The sequence below is a fragment of the Talpa europaea genome (assembly GCF_964194135.1).
Source record: "Talpa europaea genome assembly, chromosome: 9".
NCBI lineage: Eukaryota > Metazoa > Chordata > Mammalia > Eulipotyphla > Talpidae > Talpa > Talpa europaea.
Genome location: NC_140076.1, coordinates 40,225,957 through 40,248,152, shown reverse-complemented (window position 1 = coordinate 40,248,152; position 22,196 = coordinate 40,225,957). Strand labels below are relative to the sequence as shown.

At 34.6% G+C, this 22,196-nt stretch overlaps 1 protein-coding gene across 2 annotated transcripts in view; it reads left to right on the top strand.

Moving 5' to 3' along the window:
• Window positions 1–22,196, top strand: part of HS2ST1 (heparan sulfate 2-O-sulfotransferase 1) — a gene marked incomplete at both ends in the record, with an annotated part of 139,828 nt that overhangs the window by 102,546 nt on the left and 15,086 nt on the right. For both annotated transcript variants that reach the window (XM_084243612.1, XM_084243611.1), the window contains 2 exons: window positions 9,236–9,474; window positions 18,723–18,808. In XM_084243612.1, the coding sequence (XP_084099738.1) occupies window positions 9,236–9,474; window positions 18,723–18,808 (325 nt within the window). The remainder of the gene's footprint in view (window positions 1–9,235; window positions 9,475–18,722; window positions 18,809–22,196) is intronic.

Sequence of the window (22,196 nt, the reverse complement as noted above, 5' to 3'; positions counted from 1 at the left end):
TTCAGTCCATCTGCCTGTTCTGCTCCCCATTCTATCTGGTGAATCCTCTCACCCTCTGGTGCCTCTGGCCTGTATCCCAGTTCTTGTATAAAAATAAATATATCATTAAAAAAATAAAAATAAATAATTGGCCTTTGGAGGAAAAACAGCGTTAATACAAGCCACTCAAAATCTGTGCAATTTGGACCAGAGAACTGACATAACAACTAATAAAGAGACATACTAAATTCCTAATAAATAATTACTAGAGCACATATAGTGCATTTTTAATATTGAAGTAAAGATTCCTTGACAGAAGGGAATTTAAGATGGTTGAGTTATGGAAAGGACAAAGTGAGTGAAAATTGTGGTGCACAGAAAAGAAATACTTCTAAAGATATAGCATGTGGCAAACAAGACCAAAAGGTAAAATGTGGTGGCAGGCATTTAGTTTCCATGTTTAGTCAGTTTTACATTCAACTGCTTCAGCTTTAGGTGTTGAGAAAGACCATTACAAACCACTTCCATATTATATTGACATCATTCCCTTTCTAATCAACTCTGAATACACAAAATTACTCCTCGATGAGCAATATAATAGAGTAGATAGTACTGTGATTTTATGACATTTTATTTTTAAAAAGAAGCAGGGAGCGGGAAAGAGAATAAGGGTAAGAGTAAGGAATTGAATGACTGGTTGATTGATTTAGAAAAACAACTTTACACTGTTTTCCCCAAAACTGATCCATGTTATTAATGGGAAGTAAGGAGGCAGTCAGTGATCTCAAGATTACATATCACTAGTGGTAAACTAAATTTAATTTAAAGCCAAGTTTAATTTAAACTTTAATTTAAACTTTCTTACAAGTAGTGCCTCCTTGTAGTGATAATTTCTTAGTCTGGCTGGAGGTTTATCATTTTTAATTGATTTTTCTTAAAGACCTATCTTTGATTTTACTGATTTTTCTTATTCTCTTTTTTATTTCATTGATTTCTGCCTTCATTTTTTTATTCTTTTTCTAGTTCCTTAAGGTGAAGTGTAATTCATTGATGTTAGACTTAATTTTCTAATAAAATCATGAAATGCTATTTGTTTCCCTTTAAGCACTACTTTAGCTACATTTTTATTATAATTTTGATAGGTTTCAGTCTTAAATAACCTCATTCCTAAATTTCAATTGTTCCTAAAGCCATTTTGTTTTATAAAACTACTGTTTCCACTTAATCTTAGGCTCCCCCCCCAAAAAAACAAAAAAAAAAGCCAAAATTGAGAAACAAACTGGTATTCCATTAAAAATAGAATGGGGTCAAGAGATGAGAAATTATGCCACAGAATTTTTCCATAATGTTAGTTATGTAAAGATGAAATGGGAATAGGGTCATAAGCCATGGTTAACATAAAATGCTGTAGCAAATTCCATTTTGTTCTGGTATACTTTGTAATGGCTCCTATTGGTAGGTTTTATTTTTGTTGTTTTTACCCAAACTCTTAAATGACCTTGGGAGCTTTTTAAAAATTCCCAGTATGTGTTATTATTACCTATAGAATGTGTTATTATTACCTGTAATCTATTTTAAGGTAACTTAACTCTCCATATGATTCTTAGGTTTGTCTATGTTCAGGAACCATGGTCCTGTTCTGGTTATTTGATCCCTCTGACCTCTTAACTTCTCTGCTCCTTATCCTTCTCCCATACTATACTGGCCACATTAGAAGAAAAAGCACTGAGAATTTGAGTGTGAGACTGTGAAATATCAAACTTGCAGGGTATATTCTTAGTATGTATGGAACTTCAGCTTTGATCATGCTTTATTTATTGGTAGTTTGGTGGGGATCAAATCATATCAAGCCTTCATTTCTTTTTGAAATTGTTCTTTCTTATATTGTCCAGAAAAGAACTAAATCTTCTGTATGGTTTTAATAATACCCCAATAAGCAAATTTATTGAGTACATTCTATGCTGGGTAATGATCATTATCATTCTGTTGGAATAAGATGGTAGCTTTTTTTTTTTATAAGCGTAGTGCCTTATTTATATGTATTTTACATCATTGTTCATTTTTAAACAATGTTTGCTTTCCCCCACCCCTCAGGTGTAGTCTTCATAGAATGTCCTTCCCCAATGCACCCATGCACTTGTGTTCCCCTTCCCAAAAGAAAATCACATTAGTTCTGCTATGATTTTCACTTTCTACAATTTCTTTGTTCCTAATGTGGAAGTGGAAAGAGCTTACTATGTTGCCTGATTCAAATAGATTAACAAGGTTACAAAATAGTTTTGGATAATTGTTGCTTTGTCTCATCTTCATGAATTTCATAACCCATACCTTTACATAATGGATATATTTTTACTTTTGACTAGGAAAATAAGTTCCTTTTCCCACAATTAATGGATTGGAAACTTACACAGTTTTTCAGAAGATTTAACCCTATAAAATAGAAATGTAATGTTAAAAATATTTTTTCAGTCTTGACAACAGGTAATGTGTAATTTACCTGACCATCAATTAATATTTTAACAAACAAAGACCGAGCTATAGTCTTATAATTTCTTCATGTAGAGTTGAATGCTGCAAATGAATACCATTAAAATGGTTCTTGAATTAGTGGTTATCTCCAAAAATTACTATTTCAGACCCAAAAGGGTAGGGGATAGTGAAAGGCAGTCAGAATTAGTAAATGTTACATTTCTCAAATGGTTTCATAACAGTTTGTTCTCAAGAACAATTTAAACATTTCACTTGTCCTTCCCGTAATGATGGATTACAGTATCCTTGAGGAAGGAGCTGCCTCGTCTTAGGAGACCTAATGGTTGATGGGGGGCAGTAAGGGAGATGGATCAGCCATCTAACCCAGCAGAATCAGTACTGTGAATTTAAGGATAATAGATGCCTTGACCAGAACACCCCCACACCTAGTTTATACCGTGAGGTGAAAAAGTATTTATCATAGATCTAAAGTATATCTAAAATTATTGCAAACTCCCCATTCATGGGAGTACCAATTAATTAGTAACATAGAAAGAATAATTTCTCTTCTTCTGTTTTCACCTGTTCTTAAACCAAGTTAAAAATTCTCTAGAACATTAATCTTCAAAGTGTTCTTTGAGTGTCATAGTAGCATCGCCTGGGAACTAGAGATGCAAATTCCTGGCCTCTGAATTGGTAACTGGAAAGGGTGAGAAGCAGGAACTTGTATTTTGATAAATCCTCCAAGTGATTCTGAGGCATGATCAAATTGAAAGCTGCTGCTCTAGAAATATGATGCAGATCAAGTTCTCGTGAAATAATGGCAAGTATTCAGCATCACTAATTCTAATTTTCAAACAGCTGCTGCATTGGGTGTTAGTTAATGATCTCCAAACCCAGCTGGAGTTGAGTCCTAGTTCCTCTTTATTCTTTTTACTTACTAGTCAATGGAGCGCCAGGTGCAGTTGTTGAAGTGTGAAAATAATTCAGTTTTGTAGACAGTGTTGGCATTTTCTTGATTTTGAAAATGCTTTAATCTTGGTGTGGTATTTATTTCAACAAAGCACATCTATTTTGATGGCAGTTTGGACTTCTGCTAAAAATTGAGAAATCTCTGAATCTTCCTCCCAGTTTAATATTAAAATTAGTATGTTAGCTGGACTACAGAACTTGCAATTTTTTTTTTGTATTTTTGTTGTATTTTTTCCTGCAATGTTTACATTTTTAAGAAAAATTCTTAAGTGTTCTTCCCTGAGAAATCTACTTTCCACCTTCTTTACATATTCTATGTAATCACATCTTTACTTTTAGTTTAAAGAAGCATGTTAGCAGACATTTAATGAAGCATATTCTAACTATAGGGCTTTGTAAATTGTAAAACTCAGTAAGCCCTCAAGAAACATTCCAAAAGCACATCAGCAAAATATAGAGCAAGGATATAAGTCTTCCAGCTAACTGCCTTATCTGTTGAAGTACACTAAGTCTATTTGAAAGTATTTGAAAGTAGACAATGCTGTCAAAAGACCTTAAAATATTCATAACAGGTAAGAACATGCTCATGCAATGATATTGTGGGATTATTTTTGTTTGTGCATAAACTGTAGGTAGTATTGGTTGCAGAGATCTTTAAATCAAAGACCGGTAGAGTCAGAAATCTGTTTTTATGCTCTTTTTTTAACTCTGTACTCAGCCTTTGTCATCTCATTTATTCCTTTGACCTTAGCTGTTCCCTTTGTGTTGTGAACTCCTAAATTTCTGTCTTTAGTTCAGAAATTTATGTCTTCAGTAATGTACAGATTACTACCTGGATGTTTTGTGGGCACCTCCAACTTACTGTGTCTAAATGGTTAATCCAAGTTCCCTTCTATGAATCTGTGCATATATATGGAATCATTTATGCAATAGTCTATTTTGCATTTGATCTTGACCTCAGATTTTCATCTAGCACCTCATTCTCCACTAAAACACCATTCTGTTATTTTTTGAAATCTTCCGGAGATGTTTCACATGTGTTCAAAAAAAAAGAAAAAGCAGATGCTTTACCTGCAAGCATCTGTTGTTCATCTTCTTATCATTGGTCAACCAAGAGAAAATGTCAGAAAGTGCTGGAGCCCTTATTGTGCCATGACTGATTTTATGTTTCATGTAGAAATGGAGGAAATTCTCGTGTCCCCCACCCATTTTTTCATACTTTATCATTGTGTGTAAATCTGCTTTGTGTGCCTCTGTGAGGAGATGGCTACGTGCCGACTGTTCATTATTTTCCTTTCAGAATACATATTTATTGCTAGGAAGCAATGCCCGCCCAAGGACTTCACCACCATCCCTCCATTTCGGTGTTTGTTGTATGAATAATATTTGCCAAGATTCTTAAACTATTGTGTTTTCTCCACCTTTTCTTTTATGTCTACTAACTAGATACAAAAGATGTTGAGTCCTAGGGGAAGGTCAGAGTCACTGGAAGGAGAAGCCTGATTTCCTTGAACCACTATAAAAGACCACCTACCAACCAGGAATACTCACATTAGTGCTTGAACAAGAACTAAACTTCTGTTATATAGTAAACAATTAAAAATTTATTCTAGTAGCTGATGTTTCCTAACTAAAATAGTGCCCCTGTGTATTACATAGCCCTTCGTTAAAACAGCTCCTTTATCATCTTCCTGCATTCCCTTTCTCCAAAAGCTCAATGGGGCTCTCCATGAGGCTGTGAGGGAACAGATGCCGTATACTTTCCAGTTTACATCTGTTCTACTCTTTTCTCTGCCTGATCTTCCAAACCTTTTAGACTTGGCAGCATTGTTATATATGCTCGGAATACAAACCATTATGAAAATAGATGTAGATTTCCAAATACCTGAATTCCTTTCTTCTTCTGCCCCAGTTGCTCTTCCTACTGGCTTTAATTCTCAAACTCAGTGAGTGGTACCATCCTCCTTTTCGGTACTGATCCTTGGAGACTGTGCCTTAAACTCTTCCAATTCCCTCATCTATTTTTTTCACCTAAGCTATTTATTTATATAATTCCCTCTATTTTTTTTCACCTAAGTCCATTAACCCATCTTTTACTAGTCCCCAGCTTTACCCTTATTGCAGTTACTTTCCTTCAATTGTTGATCCTCACTGTGTCTTCAGGCCATCAATATTTAACACTAAGCAGTTGACCTGCCCTGCATCTGTGGAATAAACCCTACTTGATAATGGTGTGTAATTCTTTTTTATATATTGCTGAATTCTACTTGGTAATATTTCACTAAGGAGTTTGTCATCTATATTCATGAGGAATATTGGTGTATAGTTTCCTTTTTGTACTGTCAATCTTTCTTTGGCTTTGTATCAGGGTACTATTAACTTCATAAAATGATTTGGGAAGTATTTCCTTTAAAGACTGTAGAATTCTCCACTGAACCATCTGTGCCTGGAGTTTGCTTTTTGGGGAAGTTTTTAAATTATGAATTCAGTTTCCTTAATAACTTAAAAAATAGTCATTAGAGGCTCTATTGTGATAAAAAAAATCTTTTCCTTCTGTCCTTTTTCTTAATCTGACACATCTTTGTGACTTCAATGCTATGTAGAATTTAGGTTGGCACATTTCATACAATGTTTCATACTTAGCTTGATCATTATATTCTTTCAGTAAATAAGGTCTTTAGTATCCTGTCAATGCAGAGATAGGTAATTATTGCTATTATGAATAGTCTTTTAAACGACTTGTGGTTTTTTGGTAATCTGCCACTGGAAAGGCTCATTGAGCTGAGCTATGTGCCATCTTCAGCAGGAGTCTGGGAGAACAGGAATTGCCATGGAGACCAGTGTCCATCTTCAGTGTTGGGCACATTCGTGAGTGGCCTGCCTGTAATTACACAACTCTCAGATTTCACCCCATATTATTTGTAAACTATGTATTTTGTGGTGATTCTGAAATAGCTTGGATAGCAGAGTCTCTATAATTCATTACTCAAACATGAGAAAACCATTACTTCAAAATGTATCTTAAGTATTTTAAATATACCGCCTGTTTGCTCTAAGTGCACTATAAATGTGCTGTAAAGCTTCTCCATTGATCTAAGGGAGTCTCCACAAAAGCTGTGCTGACTTGAGGCAGAACCACTTTGATAAAAAAGAAATAGAACTGCTGAATTCTTAGTAAGTAAAAAGATGGCTGCATTGCAAATAGTCTCATTGGTTTTAGACATTGTCACAGGAGAAAAGAGAGAGAAGTTTACCATCAACATTAGTTAATATTATTGTTCAACTAAGTAAGATTTGATTTTATAAACAAACGTTACTATCAAAAATTCTCTCTTTTTGTGTAGTTTTGGGCATAACACAATGTAATTAATTATCCTGTTTGTTTAAGCAAAGTAAAATCATAATATGTGCATAAATATGTTACTTGAATGAAGACAGTAATGACTTACATTTGCATATTTTCATAATTTAAGAAAATTTTAATCATGTAAAATATACAGATTATAATTTAATACATATATGACACAAAAACAATGATTACTTTTAAAAACATGCTAGTTTCATAGTCCACCTAGAGTTTTAGCACTTGAAAAAATAAAAACCCATGCCTAAATAGCATCTTATTTAAAAAACCTTTTAAATTAATTATTAGCTAATTTTCAAAGCAGTTATTTGGGTATATTAAAATTTATAGTTACAGTTCTTTAATCGTTATGTTTCTGTATGTAACATGGATATTTATTTAAGAAGTAAAGCATAAAATCTACTTCTTTTCCAAATACTTGATTTTGGAAAAATTAGTAAAAATAATAAATTAAGCTTTGTTGATTGTAGGTGAATCTTTTAAAGGTAATTTTTACATGTATTTGGATTGCTGGAGGAAACCTTTCACAATTCTGTCCCTTGGTGGCAAAGGAGGGTTGTGAACAGAGGAATGGCATAATAGTTTTTGACTATGACAAGAGTTTGAGGTTGTTTAGAAGATGAGATTCCTTTAAAATGATCGAATTTTAAATGTTTATTTAAAACTCAGTAGATACTTGCTGAATATGATATAAGACAACTTGTAAATCCTATGTATTGATAGATGCTTATAGCATCATACATTACTTTGACTTTTATGTTCATTTGTCATAATGAACATAAAAGTCAATTTGAAAATTTTTTTCTAATGTGGTATGTACTCTTAAAGGACTCTCCCAGTTCCTTTTACTTTTTTTTTTTTTTCTTAGTCGTCTGTGGTTTGCCTTTTTCTATTAGACCCTTAAGTTTTGGTATTTCGTTAAGATTCTGTCTGAGGGTCTCTTTCAGTGCTATTCTAGATTGTCTAGACAGTTTCAGTGATTCCCATAGTTTTTCAGATTCATTCCTATGGTTTTGTAGATGTGTTTCTTCTATTTGTACCCTTATTCTCTACACTTTACCTATGGGTCCAGTTGTCTATATGACATCTCCCTAATGTGCCATCAGAGTGTTCAGCATTAAGTTCATCTCTCCTCACATTCCTAACCAACTCCTGCAAAGAATTAAAGGAGTGGGGCTTGAGGGTACATGCATATGCATATAAACTATGGATACATATGTATGCCTATATATGTATAGGCAGAATCCACTTCTAAGAAGCAATGGACCTGAAACTGTAACGCCCATCTTTTAAATGCAAATTCTCAACTCAGGTTATGTTCTCTGTAAAGTGATAAACACATCTTCTGAACCAAAATATAAGATGTATAATATGACAATATTTGAAGCCTGAACTTGTTATTTTAATTACACCACATTGCTTTTTCATACCACTTTATTAAATTTATGTCTTTGACCGTATCGTAGGCTGATAGTAATAGCCATATATATAATGTAAAGTTGCAATTATGATAAGTACAAACTGTGTACTATGAGGTATATTTACATACATTGTGTATTTGTGTGATTTCTTCCCTTGCAGATGATGATTCAATTCAATGTGAAGGTTGAGAAGTTCAGCAGGCAGGGTTAGGGTAGGGAGTGAATTGCTCAAGGCGGGTGAGAAGGCTTGCACAGAGATCTAGTGGTAGGGGGGTGAATGCTTTGAGAGGGCAGCTGTTTCTGAGGACAGTGATATACAATCTTGTTAGAAATATATTCCCCTTCATTTCTTCCTCCCCCTTTTCTTCCTTCCTTTATTCTAAAAAATATTCAAATCTGAAGTTTACATTAATTTAGTAGTAGAAAGCAAAGTGTAACTGCTTTTTAAACTGCATTGTAAACAATGTTTTGAATTAGAAGAACCATGGAGTTTCAGAAGTAAACTTAGCCTGGACTTATTTGTAATGCAACATGGAAAAAAGAAAGAAAGGTTTAGTGATGGTATTATTTCTACTCTGATTACCTAAAATCCCCCAACATTTATGATCTCTGCCCTGCCTATAGATAAACCAGGGAGTAACTAAATCCTAAGTAATATATTTCAAAATCTTGGCTTAAATTATAAGTGATTTATTTTCTAGGTACATTTTTTACTATAAAATTTAGTATTCCATTTAGTCTGTCTTTGTGTACTGAGAATTAATTCAGGCTATAGAAATCCTATTAGAATGAAAAGTGACTTTTGAACAACACTGAAGAACTCTGGTCTGTGACTCTGTTTATTCTTTGTTCTTGATATGCATTTGTGTTATCCTTCAAAGATAATTCTGAACTTTTGGTTCTCAAATATATTTCTTCAACTCCTACCCAGATCTGGAATAGGAAAATTATATTCCAGGAATAGAAAATAATTTTCAGTGCTTTTATAACTTCCTTATAAAACTAAGTTTATACCTTTTTTTCTTTGCAGAAAGGGCTATTGCAAGACATGAAGTCCGAGAAATTGAGCAACGACATACAATGGATGGCCCTCGGCAAGATATAGCTTTAGATGAAGAGGAGGACATGGTGATCATTTATAACAGAGTCCCCAAAACTGCAAGCACCTCTTTTACCAATATTGCCTATGACCTATGTGCAAAGAATAAATACCATGTTCTTCACATCAACACTACCAAAAATAATCCAGTGATGTCACTACAAGATCAGGTAACAGCATTGGGTATTATATAAATGTTTTTCTGACACCTTTTCACTCAAATTTTCCTTCTTAAATGTCCCTAACTCAAAAGGGCAATACATTTAAAGGAATATATGGGTTTTAAATCTCTTAGAGGAAGATACCAATGAAATTTTCTGTAATTTTACATTCTAAACAGTATTTGGTACTTTGGCTGCAGATAGTATGTATTCAGATATTTATGAAATGAATGAATAAGTTAATATCTTGAATTTTTGAAGAGAAAATTGATGCTTTTAGGTAAGGTATCCTTTAAAACATGAAATATGTTTAGCAAGATGTCCTACAATAATAAGTTATGATATTTCATAACTTATGATAGAGAAACCTTTATTTGATGAATACCTCTGTGCTCTATGGCACAAATTTGTGACTAGGCTCCTGAATTCATATTATCATTACTAGTAATTTTTATATATATATATGATATAAATTTCTGGAAAATAGGGATCGTGGCATATTTTTAACATAATCTTGCCTTTTAAGAAATTTTATATAGGGGTCTCCCTGGTGGCACAGGCAGTTGAGCGCCGCACTGTGAAGCTGTCCGCAGCCTCTTCAGCGCAGGTTCAATCCCGGCTGGCCAGCGAGAATCCCACATGGTGCAGCATACCTCTCCTGTCTCTCCCGCTGTGCCGCTTAGCAGTGTATTTCATCAGTCTGCCTGTCCTGTTCCCTGCTCTGTCTCTGGCCCCCTGCACCACTCACCCCCCGCACCTCCAGCCTGTACCCTGATTCTTGTGTAAATAAATAAATCTTGAAAAAAAAATTTATATTAACAGATAATTGTATGAAGTAGTTTTAAGAAAAATGGATGAAATTTTCTTATGAAACAAATTTACTATCACTTTAACAAATACCTGGAGTTCAGACTAGAATTACAAATATGTAAAGTTCTCTGCAAATACTGTAGCACGTAGGATTGAATAGAAAAGATAGTATTTGGAAATACTATTTAAGATGAACTATTTAGGACTGACTATACTGGTGTAACCTTTTTAGAAAGGTATTTGTAGTATTAATACAGTTATACTGTATTTATCTATTTGAAAACAGCTAAATTTTTTTATTGTTACAGAATTGATTATTACCCCACAGTCCTTACACTGATGCAAGAGAATGGCATTGATAACAGTTAACTTCCACTTTCGTGCTAGAGAGCTGTTTATAAGGCTAATAGTATATGGCATATCATCTGCCCATATAATTCTTGGCTCTCTGCAGTATCCTCAATTACTCTTTTTCATGGGACCAAAAGTCTACATTCATCAGCCAAACCAAATAACTCTTTCTGTAAATGAGAAGAAACATGAGCTTATTTAGCTAAGTGGGTCGTAAAAACTATTCATTTCTGTAATATTGTATATTTCAAGGCCAAGTACCCTAAATAATCAGTTTTTATACAGTGTGTAGTTGATTTTAAACCTATTTGCATGATTGCTTTTCAGAATAGATCTTGGCTTACGAGGAAAATTTAATGCTCACATAATGATTTTAGATTTCTTTGAGAATATATTTTGGAAAAATTCTGCTAACTTGCTTGGTCAATTTTTAGAATTATTTTGTATTGGCTTTACAAAGTTGTCTGGCAGCAACAAGATGTCTCACAAAAAAATGACATCCACCATTTTTTTTATTAAATATAAATCTGCAGAAACTTGCCACAGATGATATTTACAGGCATCATGTAGTGGTACATTTTTCCAGTTACATTTGGAATATGAAACAAAGCTTCTGATTTTCTTTCAATTGCTTGTTCGTTATATATATGGGAAGGCCAGCAGAAGAGAAGCATAAATACTGTCTTAAAAGCAATTGCATTTCATAATCAGCTGCACTTAACACATGTTTGTGTGGGACTGGGTAGAGGAATAGTCTTAATCATTAGCTGACACACTTTAATAAAATTTCAGCTGGTAGTTCAAAACCTGATCTTAATTAGGGATGATTATATACCAAATATTTTCTAATATACCATATTTAAATTGTTTACTGGTCTTGATCTAGAAGCAGTTCTTCAAACAAGTCATAGTTACTACATTCCTTTTCTTCATGTAGCATATTACAGCATTTTTAGTTTACGTTTAGTAAATATCTAAATGTATACTTTTAAATTATAATCAATGCCTAGAAAATAATTTTTTAAATATTCCTTGAGCCCCATTTTGTATAAAATACTTTAATTTGAATATATCATTTTTTTGGTCTTATGTACTGTTCTCAACTGCTTCATTATTTAAATAAGAATTAAGTGACCTGTTTTACTCTTCCTTCTTCTCTAACAAATAGTTTCTCATCAGTATCTGATTCAAATTAAAGTTAACAGGTAAGATTTTTATTAAATCTGCTGAAGTCTTAGTCTGCCATTTAAAGCCCAGTTTGCTCATAAAATTTTTTTGTAATGTAGTAAGTGACCACACTTTCTTCCTTTGCCTTCCAGCCTCAATAGTCTAGTCTTTTTAGTATCTGGATATATTTTGAACATAATGTACTAGACACATGCTTAATTCTCAAAAACTTTAGAGGCAAAGCCCAAATATTTTATTCTAGTATAAAACTAATGTATAGTAGATATGCATATTCAGCTATCCTTAGAAATAGTAGTCAACTCTGCATTCAATCTTTCATTCCATTCATTGGGGAAATAACAAAGAAATTAAAAAAAAAATAAGACCATATGTTTCAAAGAGCTTATTACTTGGGAATGTAAAACATAGCTGCAGGAACTATGTGGAGTGATCAAGAAAAACATCAGTTTATAGTATTCACACCAAAATGTTTACCAATAATGTTCCCCACCAGAATATTTAGCCTGGACCTCACTTTGGGGAGACAGGTAAATCCATATTAGAGAACATTCTCTGGGACACCTGCTCTGAACTCTTCTAAACAGCAGTGTCCTGACATTGGCAAGTTTGGGAGTGTGGTAGGCTATCTCTACAATGGAAGAAACTAAAGAGACAATGAAAACCATTGTCTGTGATTAGATCCTTAATTAGACATGTCTAGGGGCTGAGGTACCGTCTCAAAAAATGTTTACTACTTGCTACTTGCTTTTAAATGATTCAGAAAAATGTTAATTGTGTGTGTGTGTGTGTGGGGGGGGGTTATTAACAAAACAGTGAATCTTGTTGTAAAGTGTACAGATGTTGACTATTCTTTCAGCTTTTTTATAGTTTAGTGATTTTTCAAAATTAAGAAGTTGGGATAGGGGCCTCCATGGTGGCACAAGGGGTTGAGGACAGCACTGTGAAGCTCTCCTCTGCATCACAAGTTCTATCCCTGACCAGCCAGGGACTCTACCCACTTGGTGCAGCAGATCTCTCCTGTCTCACCTGCTGCTCCCCTCAGCAGTGTATCAGTCAGTCTGCCTGTTCTGTCCCCCACTCTGTCTCTGGTGAATCCTCTCCCCCACTGCACCTCTGGCCTGTACCCCAGTCCTTCTATGCATAAATAAATAAATCTTTAAAAAAAGAAGTTGCTGGGATAAAATAAGAAAAAATTTGAACATGGAAGTGAAAACAAACATTTGAGAATAAAGGCATGGGAAAACTATGTAGTAAGAATGAGAGTTTTATTTTTATTTTTCATTTTTTAAATTTTTTTTTGTGGGACCCTCGCCAGTGGCTGGGGATCGAACTGGCGCTGCAGAGGCTGCAGGCAGCCTCGCAACCCAGCACTCAACCGCTGCGCCACCAGGGGAGGCCTGAGAGTTTTATTTTTGAGATGGGTTTTATTCATATAATAGGCAGGAATTGACAGGATACAGGTAATGAGAAAATGAAGTATACTCTGCTGCTATCATGAAAATATCTCTGCAGTAGAAAACATCTTGTCTTTGAAGTAACTGTCAAATAGTTGTAAGTGGTATCATATTTAGGTCTGTTATCATGTTTAACTTCTTTCTGTTATGATATGGGAAATGTCCAGAATTTGCATTCTCTGTAGGACAACATAGTAATTTCTTTTTTCTTCTAATTCACTGTTAAGTCAACTTCTGATCATTGGATTAGAGCCCGTGGCTTGATGTTATTGGCAGACACTGATTATGCAGAACAACACTTTAGATGAGTGCTGCTGAAAGTATAATTCATATAGTATAGTCACCATTGAAATATAGATTCTGATGCAGAAGTACTACGATGGATCCTAATATTCTGAATTTCTAAAAAGCTCCTACATAGGTTGTTGTCTTTAATTCACAGCTTGAGTTGCAAAGATCTAGAACTTGATTCACAGTGCAGTTAAGGGAAGTTGTGTATTATAATCTTCCCAGGATGGTGAGGTACTAATCTTTAAATTCATCTTCATACTTCCCCAAACAAACCCAAATTCCTTATCTAGGTCAATAGGCCCTTTTAAATCCAGCCCTTGTCCATTGCTGCAGCCTCTTCTTTAGCCACAGTGGATATTTGGTTCATGGAATACAACAAGCCTTTCCCACTTATAGACCTAGGCATTTTCTCTTAGAATGTACTTCTTAATGCATCACATGATTGACTTCATGTTATCTATTTAAGATTTCAGCTTAAATGAAAAAAAAAAAACCCTTAAAAAAACCTTATGTGTTAAATGTATGTTCCTATGTATTAAATACCTGTTCCAATTTATACTGTATCATCATTCTTTCTCTCTCCTTCTTAGTACATACTGATTTGCTTATGGCTTTTTCTCCTCTGTTATAATATAAACTCTATGAGGACAGAAACCATGTCAGTCTTGTTTACCACTGTATCTCCTGTGCTAAGAATAGTACCTGAGACACAATAGATACTCCATAAATTTTTAAATGAACAAATAAATAAATGAACCAACTTAGCCTCTAAAGTAATTCTTAGTTAAGCATAATGCTATATTTACTGGCAGAGTGAGCACCTCTGATGGTAATATGGTCTACCCTTACCTCAGGTGATTTGGGACACACACCATCTCCCACAAAATAAAAGGATTGAACAACACAGTTCTGAACTTTAGTGAAGATATTATGTTCTATTACTACTGAACATTTTGTAGGTTTTATTCTGTTATTCAGTTTTCCTCTTTGCATAGAAACTTGCTCCTCTACTTAGTCTCATGAACCTACCCACGGCTATATTATGGATGTTTATTTTAAGTATATGCCTGAGTAGGAGTTTGGTGTATAGTAATTACCCAAGTTAATAGTAGTATTTATTCAATATGTAGTAATTACAAAGTTGGAATTTGGCCAGGGTGTTCAGGATGACAGTCCTACTTTTAGTTAGTGAAAACAAGTTCTTCTATGATCACAGATAATCATAATGTTGAAATTAATCATGTTAAGAATGCAGGTTTAGACACACTTAGTGAGATGGTGCTTCCTTAGCTTTTTTTGCTTATAGCTTGGTTCAGGTCTGATTCAACTAGCAAATAAATCATATCAACACTACCTACACTGCTTGTGTTTTCCCTAAAGGTCTCTTCTGATTACTTGCTAGCCTGACTCTGCTTGAGTTATAAAATCCGACAAAAATCACAGTTGAGGATCTGCTCCAGGCTAGCCATAAAAACATCTCTATTCATGTACTATATATCTAACTGCTACTTCTGGCACATCTTTCTTGATAGCCTATCTCAGTCAGCAAATGGAAATTCTCTTTAAATAAAATCACTATGATGCCTTTCTTTCTTTCCAATCCTCAGAAAACACAGCTTTTCTGTGTTTTCAGTCCCTAACTTCATTTGCTATTATCTTTTGCTCCTTTTTTTGCCTCTCATTTTACCGTTCATTAGTTTCATGTGTAATCCGTAAGAATCTATAAAATGGACTGAGTAGAAGTTTGCACGCCTAATCTCCATTTCCTCTGACTGCTCTATATTCCAGAGCTTTATCTCAGGGTCTTGGGAAGAATATCCCACCATAGAGGAAAACCAGAAGAAAACAGTCTGAAAGACAAGGCAAATGATGCAGGAGAGGTGACATGGCAAAACTAAACTAGGCTGACAAAAGGAAAAACTGAAAATGAAAAGAGTAGAGAAGGGGAAAAATTCGGAAGAATTAAGATGGTAAATATTAAACATGGATAAAAGAAGAAGTGGCTAAATTAGTACTTTGAAAAGAAAACTGAAGAAATGCTGTTCTTCAGACGGGTGGAGATCACTTTCAAAGAAGAGATTTGGATGCTATGAAATTTCAGTAGTTTGTTAAATGACATTTCTGAATCCTCAGACTATTCTTCACATTAGTGTGATGGACACATTAGTCTTATTGACATTATTTGTTTGCTTAGTACTTTTTTTTTCTATCCTGTAAAGGGAAGGTAAATCTCAGAGCAGCATCTTTTAATTTATTGCAAATTGGATATCATCCACAACTTTATTAATGAGACATGTTTTAACATACTGCTTTAGTTATATGTTGATCAGCTGAAAAGAAAAAAATGCATATGCATAATATTAAATACGTAGCCTTCAGTATTCTCTTAGTTGGCAGTTACAGAAAGGATTCTGTGTATTTTGGATACTTCAACAGTGCAGGAGTGTGGAAAATATAAAAGCAATAATATCCCACCTGAGTTTTTCCCATATTGTACAACCATTTCTCAACAATCACTCTGACTTAGACCTTTTTATTGTCTTGGAAAACCCCATAGGCTGCTGAATATCACTGGTCAAAACAGAAGCCTAGTCTACATGTCTATATATAAGACTTTGTTTGGAGTCAAGATATTTTAAATGTTTTTTGCCTGGCTCTGTTTTCTGCTTTCACCAAATTCTTCCTGGGTCCAGCTGGAGGCACAGCCTTATTTTTTATTTTGATAGTATTTAAACTTTGTTTTTTGGAAAGCTTTGGTTCCAGTGTGCTTCAGGCATCACTCTGGGGGGGGGGGGCTAGAAAAAGGATGGAGACTAAGTAGGCAGAGTTCATTCTGTTTCTGTGTCCCCTTCTATAGCTCATAAGATTGTCTTTAGAAATTAGCTCTAGGTCAGTATACTTTCTTCCATGTCATAAAAATAGAAAATATGAGAGTATATAGTCTTGCTACAGAGTGTTTATAGAACTCAGGACTCCTTTACAGGCACAACGAAAATAGTCCTCACATTAAAAAAACAAAAACAAAATAGGAACTAGTTCTTGGCCTCTACTTGCTGAATCCTTGCCCTCAGTGTGGGCTGCTCACCTGGCCATCACATGGAGACTGTAGAAGTACAGACTCTCAGGCCTTACTCCAGTTCTAATCAGTCAGAATCCGCATTTTATCAAGATTTGCAGATGATTCATTTGCACTGGAAAATTTGAGAAGCCCTGCAGCAGTCCAGATATCATCCAACACCCTGGGCTCTTCACCTCACATTGAAGGACACAGGGTAGCTGAAGTATCATTCATCCTTAGGACAGTTTAGTTTAATATTGACTGTCCTTAAGAATGGCGGAGGGAAAAAGGACATGTGACATGTATACGTGACTCTTATTTCCACCTAAGTCTTTCACCACAATGTACTTTAAATTTGTACTGTGATCCTCTCTAACATTTGGCTTATATAATACTATTTACTCAGACTTCAATCTATCATCTCCTTATAGTTGCTTATTACACCACAGTGTCTATATTAAATCTCAGCTTCTGAAAATAGAGCTGAGTTGCTAAATATGTCTGAGCACCTTGAACCAATACCTCCAATTCCTTATTCTGTTAGCCTTCTGTTCCCCCTCTCATTTTTGGCTGGAACATTTAAACTGCTTTTTCACACCATCAGATGTTTATATGAAATAATTTACCATTAAATGGCAGTTATAAAGATTTTTCATATTCGGCATGTAATATTTTTTAAGGATTCAGTTTTGAGCCATCAAATTTTTTGTTTTTCTTTTGTCATTTGATATTTTAATTTTATTTAGTGCCTCATTTGAAGTACAAATGGGAAGAAACACAATAACTGTAAATCACACATATATCTTGGTGAGGAAAAGTTGAAAACATTTGCTAAAATATAATTGTGTATTTTCTAAGGCACCCTAGTTGGTTGTCTACATTTATCTCAGATTTTATTTTAACAGGGGTGTGTGTGTGTGTGTGTGTGTGTGTGTGTGTAAGTTGTGAGACAGGACTCATTTCATTTTCCTTTAACTTCATTGTTTCTTTTAGTATATGAGTTGTTAATGTTTCCCATAAAAAGTAAATTCTACTCCTAGAATCTTCCATTTTCCCTTAGTTCATGTCCTCTGACATATAGTTGCTTCTCTGCCTGACCCATGGGCCTTGTCCAGGAGGCGATAATTCATCCTTCATTACTGTTAACATACTAATTCCATACTCCAGAATATCTTCCATCTGACCAGCTATTCTCAAATGTAATGAAAGACTGATAATTGTCAAGATTATGTGGTGGATAGGTTTGTGCCTTAGAGGCCAAGGTCACCACTTATAGATGCTTTTAGTACGCTCCAAGGTGTCAGGCTCCCCCTGCCCTCCCGCCCCCCCCTCCCCCGACCCTACACTGTTACTACAAATCCAGAAGCAACTCTTAACCACTTGCTGGTTATCATGCAGAGATTTGCTTATCAAAAATATTGATCATTTTTTTTTAAGAAATTGTGTATTACTGCTTTGCAACAGGTGATACTTCAGTTTATCATTTCTATATTAATGAGTTCTTTAAGAAGTTTTTTGCTATATGGACACTTAAAAATTTTTTTCATATTAACTGATCTTTTGTGTACTTTTAGTTATCGTAAGTTAAAATAGCAATACTTAGATACTAATTTTTTATTTTACTGATATCACATCTTTAATATTAAAAGCTTTTTACCAACAAACTTATCTGCTTTTTACTCTTTTTACTCTTTAAAGTCTTTTGATAACCATTAATCAGTTTTCTTAAAGACTGATTTTTTTTTTATCTGTTGTATTAATGAAGATGAATTTGTTGAGATAGTTGAATTATAGTTGAGGATAAAACCAGTGTGCAGAGACGTTCCCAAGTGAAAGTGCTGCCCACTCACCCATGTGAGATGTACTCACTGTACAATATTGTGTAGTTTCATTTTCTGAGTGTGGTAATAGTAGCTCTGTATGATGAATTAGCAATTACAGGGCACATGATGCTTTTCCTTAGTTGAAACTTGTGTTTCAAGCTCTGCAATTGTCAAACTTTGTATGATTGGTTTTGAATGCCTAAATGGAAAGTATTTTGCTATCATCAGTTTTCATTTTCTTTAAATTATACTTAACTAATGAGTGTGCTGTCCTTTTTTTAGGTGCGCTTTGTAAAGAACATAACTTCCTGGAAAGAGATGAAACCAGGTTTTTATCATGGGCATGTTTCTTATTTGGACTTTGCAAAGTAAGTTACACTAAAATCATATACTGAAAATGCTTTGTACTTCAGAACCTAAAAGGAATAAATTTACGATTTGGATTTGAAAATATGTATTGGTTTGCCTTTGTCACTTTTACATAAGTAATTTAAATATTCCGTTAGTGTTTTACTGCCCTCTAGTGTTCATAAATTGATAATTGTCATACTAATTTTAGAAATTCAAGGTAGATCAAATTTAGACAATAATCTATAATGTTATTTATAATTATTACTTTTATGTTTCTTGTACAACCAGAATGCCACTATTTCAGGAGAGGTCCAGATTTGAGCCAAGAAGGTAATCAGATTATGGCTTATCAAGTCATGGAGAACTAAGAAAATAAAAACCACCACTCAGTTTTTGGTAGCCCAGTGCATGTGCTTCTCAAACAAGAATAGTAAAGTGTACATTACTCGGGCTACCTTGTTTTAGCTTTAAAATTGTGATGCATACCAAAGAGAATTTTTTTCTTAATGGTGTTTTTTCTTTTATTTTCTTTTATGTGATCTGTCTGCAACTCATTTTCGTTACTATAGGGAGGAGTAGATCAGGGTGCTTGCATCGTAATTCTTGCAAGAAGAGTTCGTAAAACTCCTAACAATATCCACACACTGAGTTGCTCCCTTGAGTTTTTGCCATATTGAGTATTGACCAGAAAACTGGTTAAAAGGAATATTTTATATCTATGTAGCTTGCATATGCATTTTTATTCACTTTTGGTAGAAATCTGAATACCTTTATAGTAAAACCTCAGATCCAATTCTTTGTCTTAATAAGATACTGCATTAACTTCAAGAATATTAAAATTTTTAAAAATTATTTAAACTTTGATGTGTTTGCTCAGTCTTTTCATTAATAGTCCTGACTTCAAAATAATGTACCCTCATGATGTTTGTCAATTTTAAAGAGCATTCTGTGTAAAATTTGAAAATTAAATTGATACCCCACTGTCAATTTAACATTTTAAATTTGAAAAGTTTAGTGAACTATTATTGATTCAGATTGATACTATATCTCAACTTTTCAAAAATACGTAATTATAAAGGAATTTCCCAAATATTACATACATACATAAAACAATATATTCTTTTTTCTAATTCTTCCCCCAGTACTTAAGATCTTTCAATAAAATGGTAGCTTTAAAGTTAGATGTACATTTTTCTATAAATAATTCATATTGCAATATTGAAAACATTTTATAGGCAGCTTTAAAATAAACTAATTATTTTTTCTTTGCAGAGGCACTGAACCAATTTCATAAACTTCACTCATATGCATATTTTCCCTAAGGGCTGCATTATTCTTCAATTGAATGTTTGTTACCCTTTCACCTAAATGATTTTATTTTTTCCACACACAGCTTGGTTTCTAATACTTGAGGTTTTCATTATTAAAATAATATATTGAGTGCTTTTGCTTTTGGCAAAAGTCTTGTACTTAAAATGAAGCTCTGGTATATGCTGGGGTACTTGCAGTTGAAAACGTATAAAGCTTCTTGAAAAGATTAATCTCATTTATTAAATATTAACATGAACATTCAAAGGTTTGAATATTTTCATGACCAGTCTCATGTTATTGGAAATGAAAGTATTATGAAATTTTTTCACAGACGTTTACAAGATTTTAAACAAATACCTTTAAAATCAACTAGAGGAAGTGTATTATGATAATATATATCAAGAATTATTGTAGATGTAACTAGTGTCCTTTAATCACCATACTCATTGCAAGTGAGTAAAGAAGAGGAAAAAAAAATTCACCTTACCACTTTTTAAAGATACTTTATTCTTCAAAATATATCCTAGATTGGTATAAGTATTTTTGTGGAGTCCATTAAAATACTTGCCTTCTTCAGAAAATGGCCATATTTGTTGTAAGAAATATTTAATTGTAGAGCTTTTCAGTTGCTTTAGCAGAAATACTAGAAAAGATTGTAAACCCAAGAAACCCCAAGACACCAGGAAATAAGATAAATAAAAGATGAAAAGTCCTTTGTAGTTTAGACTGATCACTCGGAAGTACTCATTTTATTTGTAAGCCTGTTTCTGCTCAAACTAGGGATATTAAAAAAATACCTTCTTACATATTTGTATTCCCTCCTGCCTTTCTCCTTTTTGTCTTACTCCTGGCCGTTGACTTTTTTTTTTATTAGCACATTTCCTAGCTCTTCCTTTCTAGTTTTCTTTCCCTTTAGTATTCAATTACTGTTTTACTTTCTTTTTAGTTGATACAACATAATTTTAAGATAATTGTAGATATGTGTCGGTCTGTCCAGCAGGCCGACGGGGTTCAGGAACACGGCGGAGGGGCTGGGGATGAAAAACGCTTCTACTCACATGGATGGCTGCAGGAACTCACACTTTATTACTGAGGGGGCAGGGATATCATTTTTACTTTCTGCGCATGCGCTTTCCATGGACCTTGCACCTTTCTGTTAAGATTGCATTAGATTTGTAGTTCTTTCGGCTGGCGGAAGCGAACACTACCTCAGGTCCCTCTGTCAGCCAGAAAGCAGCATTGCCAAGGCGGTATTGCCAAAGTTAAGTTTTGTGTCTGTTATTGAAAGCGGGCACACAAGGGCCTGTCTTAGGTTGTGGCAGGTATGCACCCATGCTTACCCGTCATGGCTGTCCGCCACCTGGATTCCGGATAAGGTGACGGTGCTGTCTTAGGTTGCTATGGGGCACACCACCATCTTACCCGTCATTGGCCTACAAGTGGTCTAGCACAATGTTTATCCAGACATTGGGGTCCTGAGAAGGTTATAATGGGGAATAGTGCACATGTAAGCGCTACTCGTAAATTTTTGCGTCTGTTCCATTGATGCCACAAGATGACAAAAATGACCCCTAGACAGAGGAAAATTAGACTGAGGAGTGAGACCGCTCCACCTAAGGATTTGACCAATCCCCAAGCTTTGCAGAGCCAGGAGAGGGCTTGATCAGGATTAATAGTGAGGATTTGATTAGCCAATTGGACAGTAAATTTAAGAAAGGTTGGTTCCATGGGCCGCGCATGTAGTCATTAAGGGAATGAACTTGGGAGGAGTAGTTGGATACAACAGCAGGGGTAACGCAGGTGAAGGCATATGTAGGCATACAGGGGATATGAGCAGTTAAAGTCAGTAAGTCGATTTCTTCCTGTATTAAGGAAACTTGTTGATTCAACTGGAGTAGTCCTACTGCGAGATGGTTGTTGATGGAATTTTGTGTGAGAAAGGCGCTGGAGGCTCTTTCTGAGAGAAGGTTGATGGTATCTGCGTTGAGTACGGAGCTGGATAGAGCTAGGCCGCCAACCACCTCGGACACAGCTGCCAGCGTCGAGAAGACGGAGATCAAGGCGCCAACAACCAATGCCGGACCTGCTTGTTGA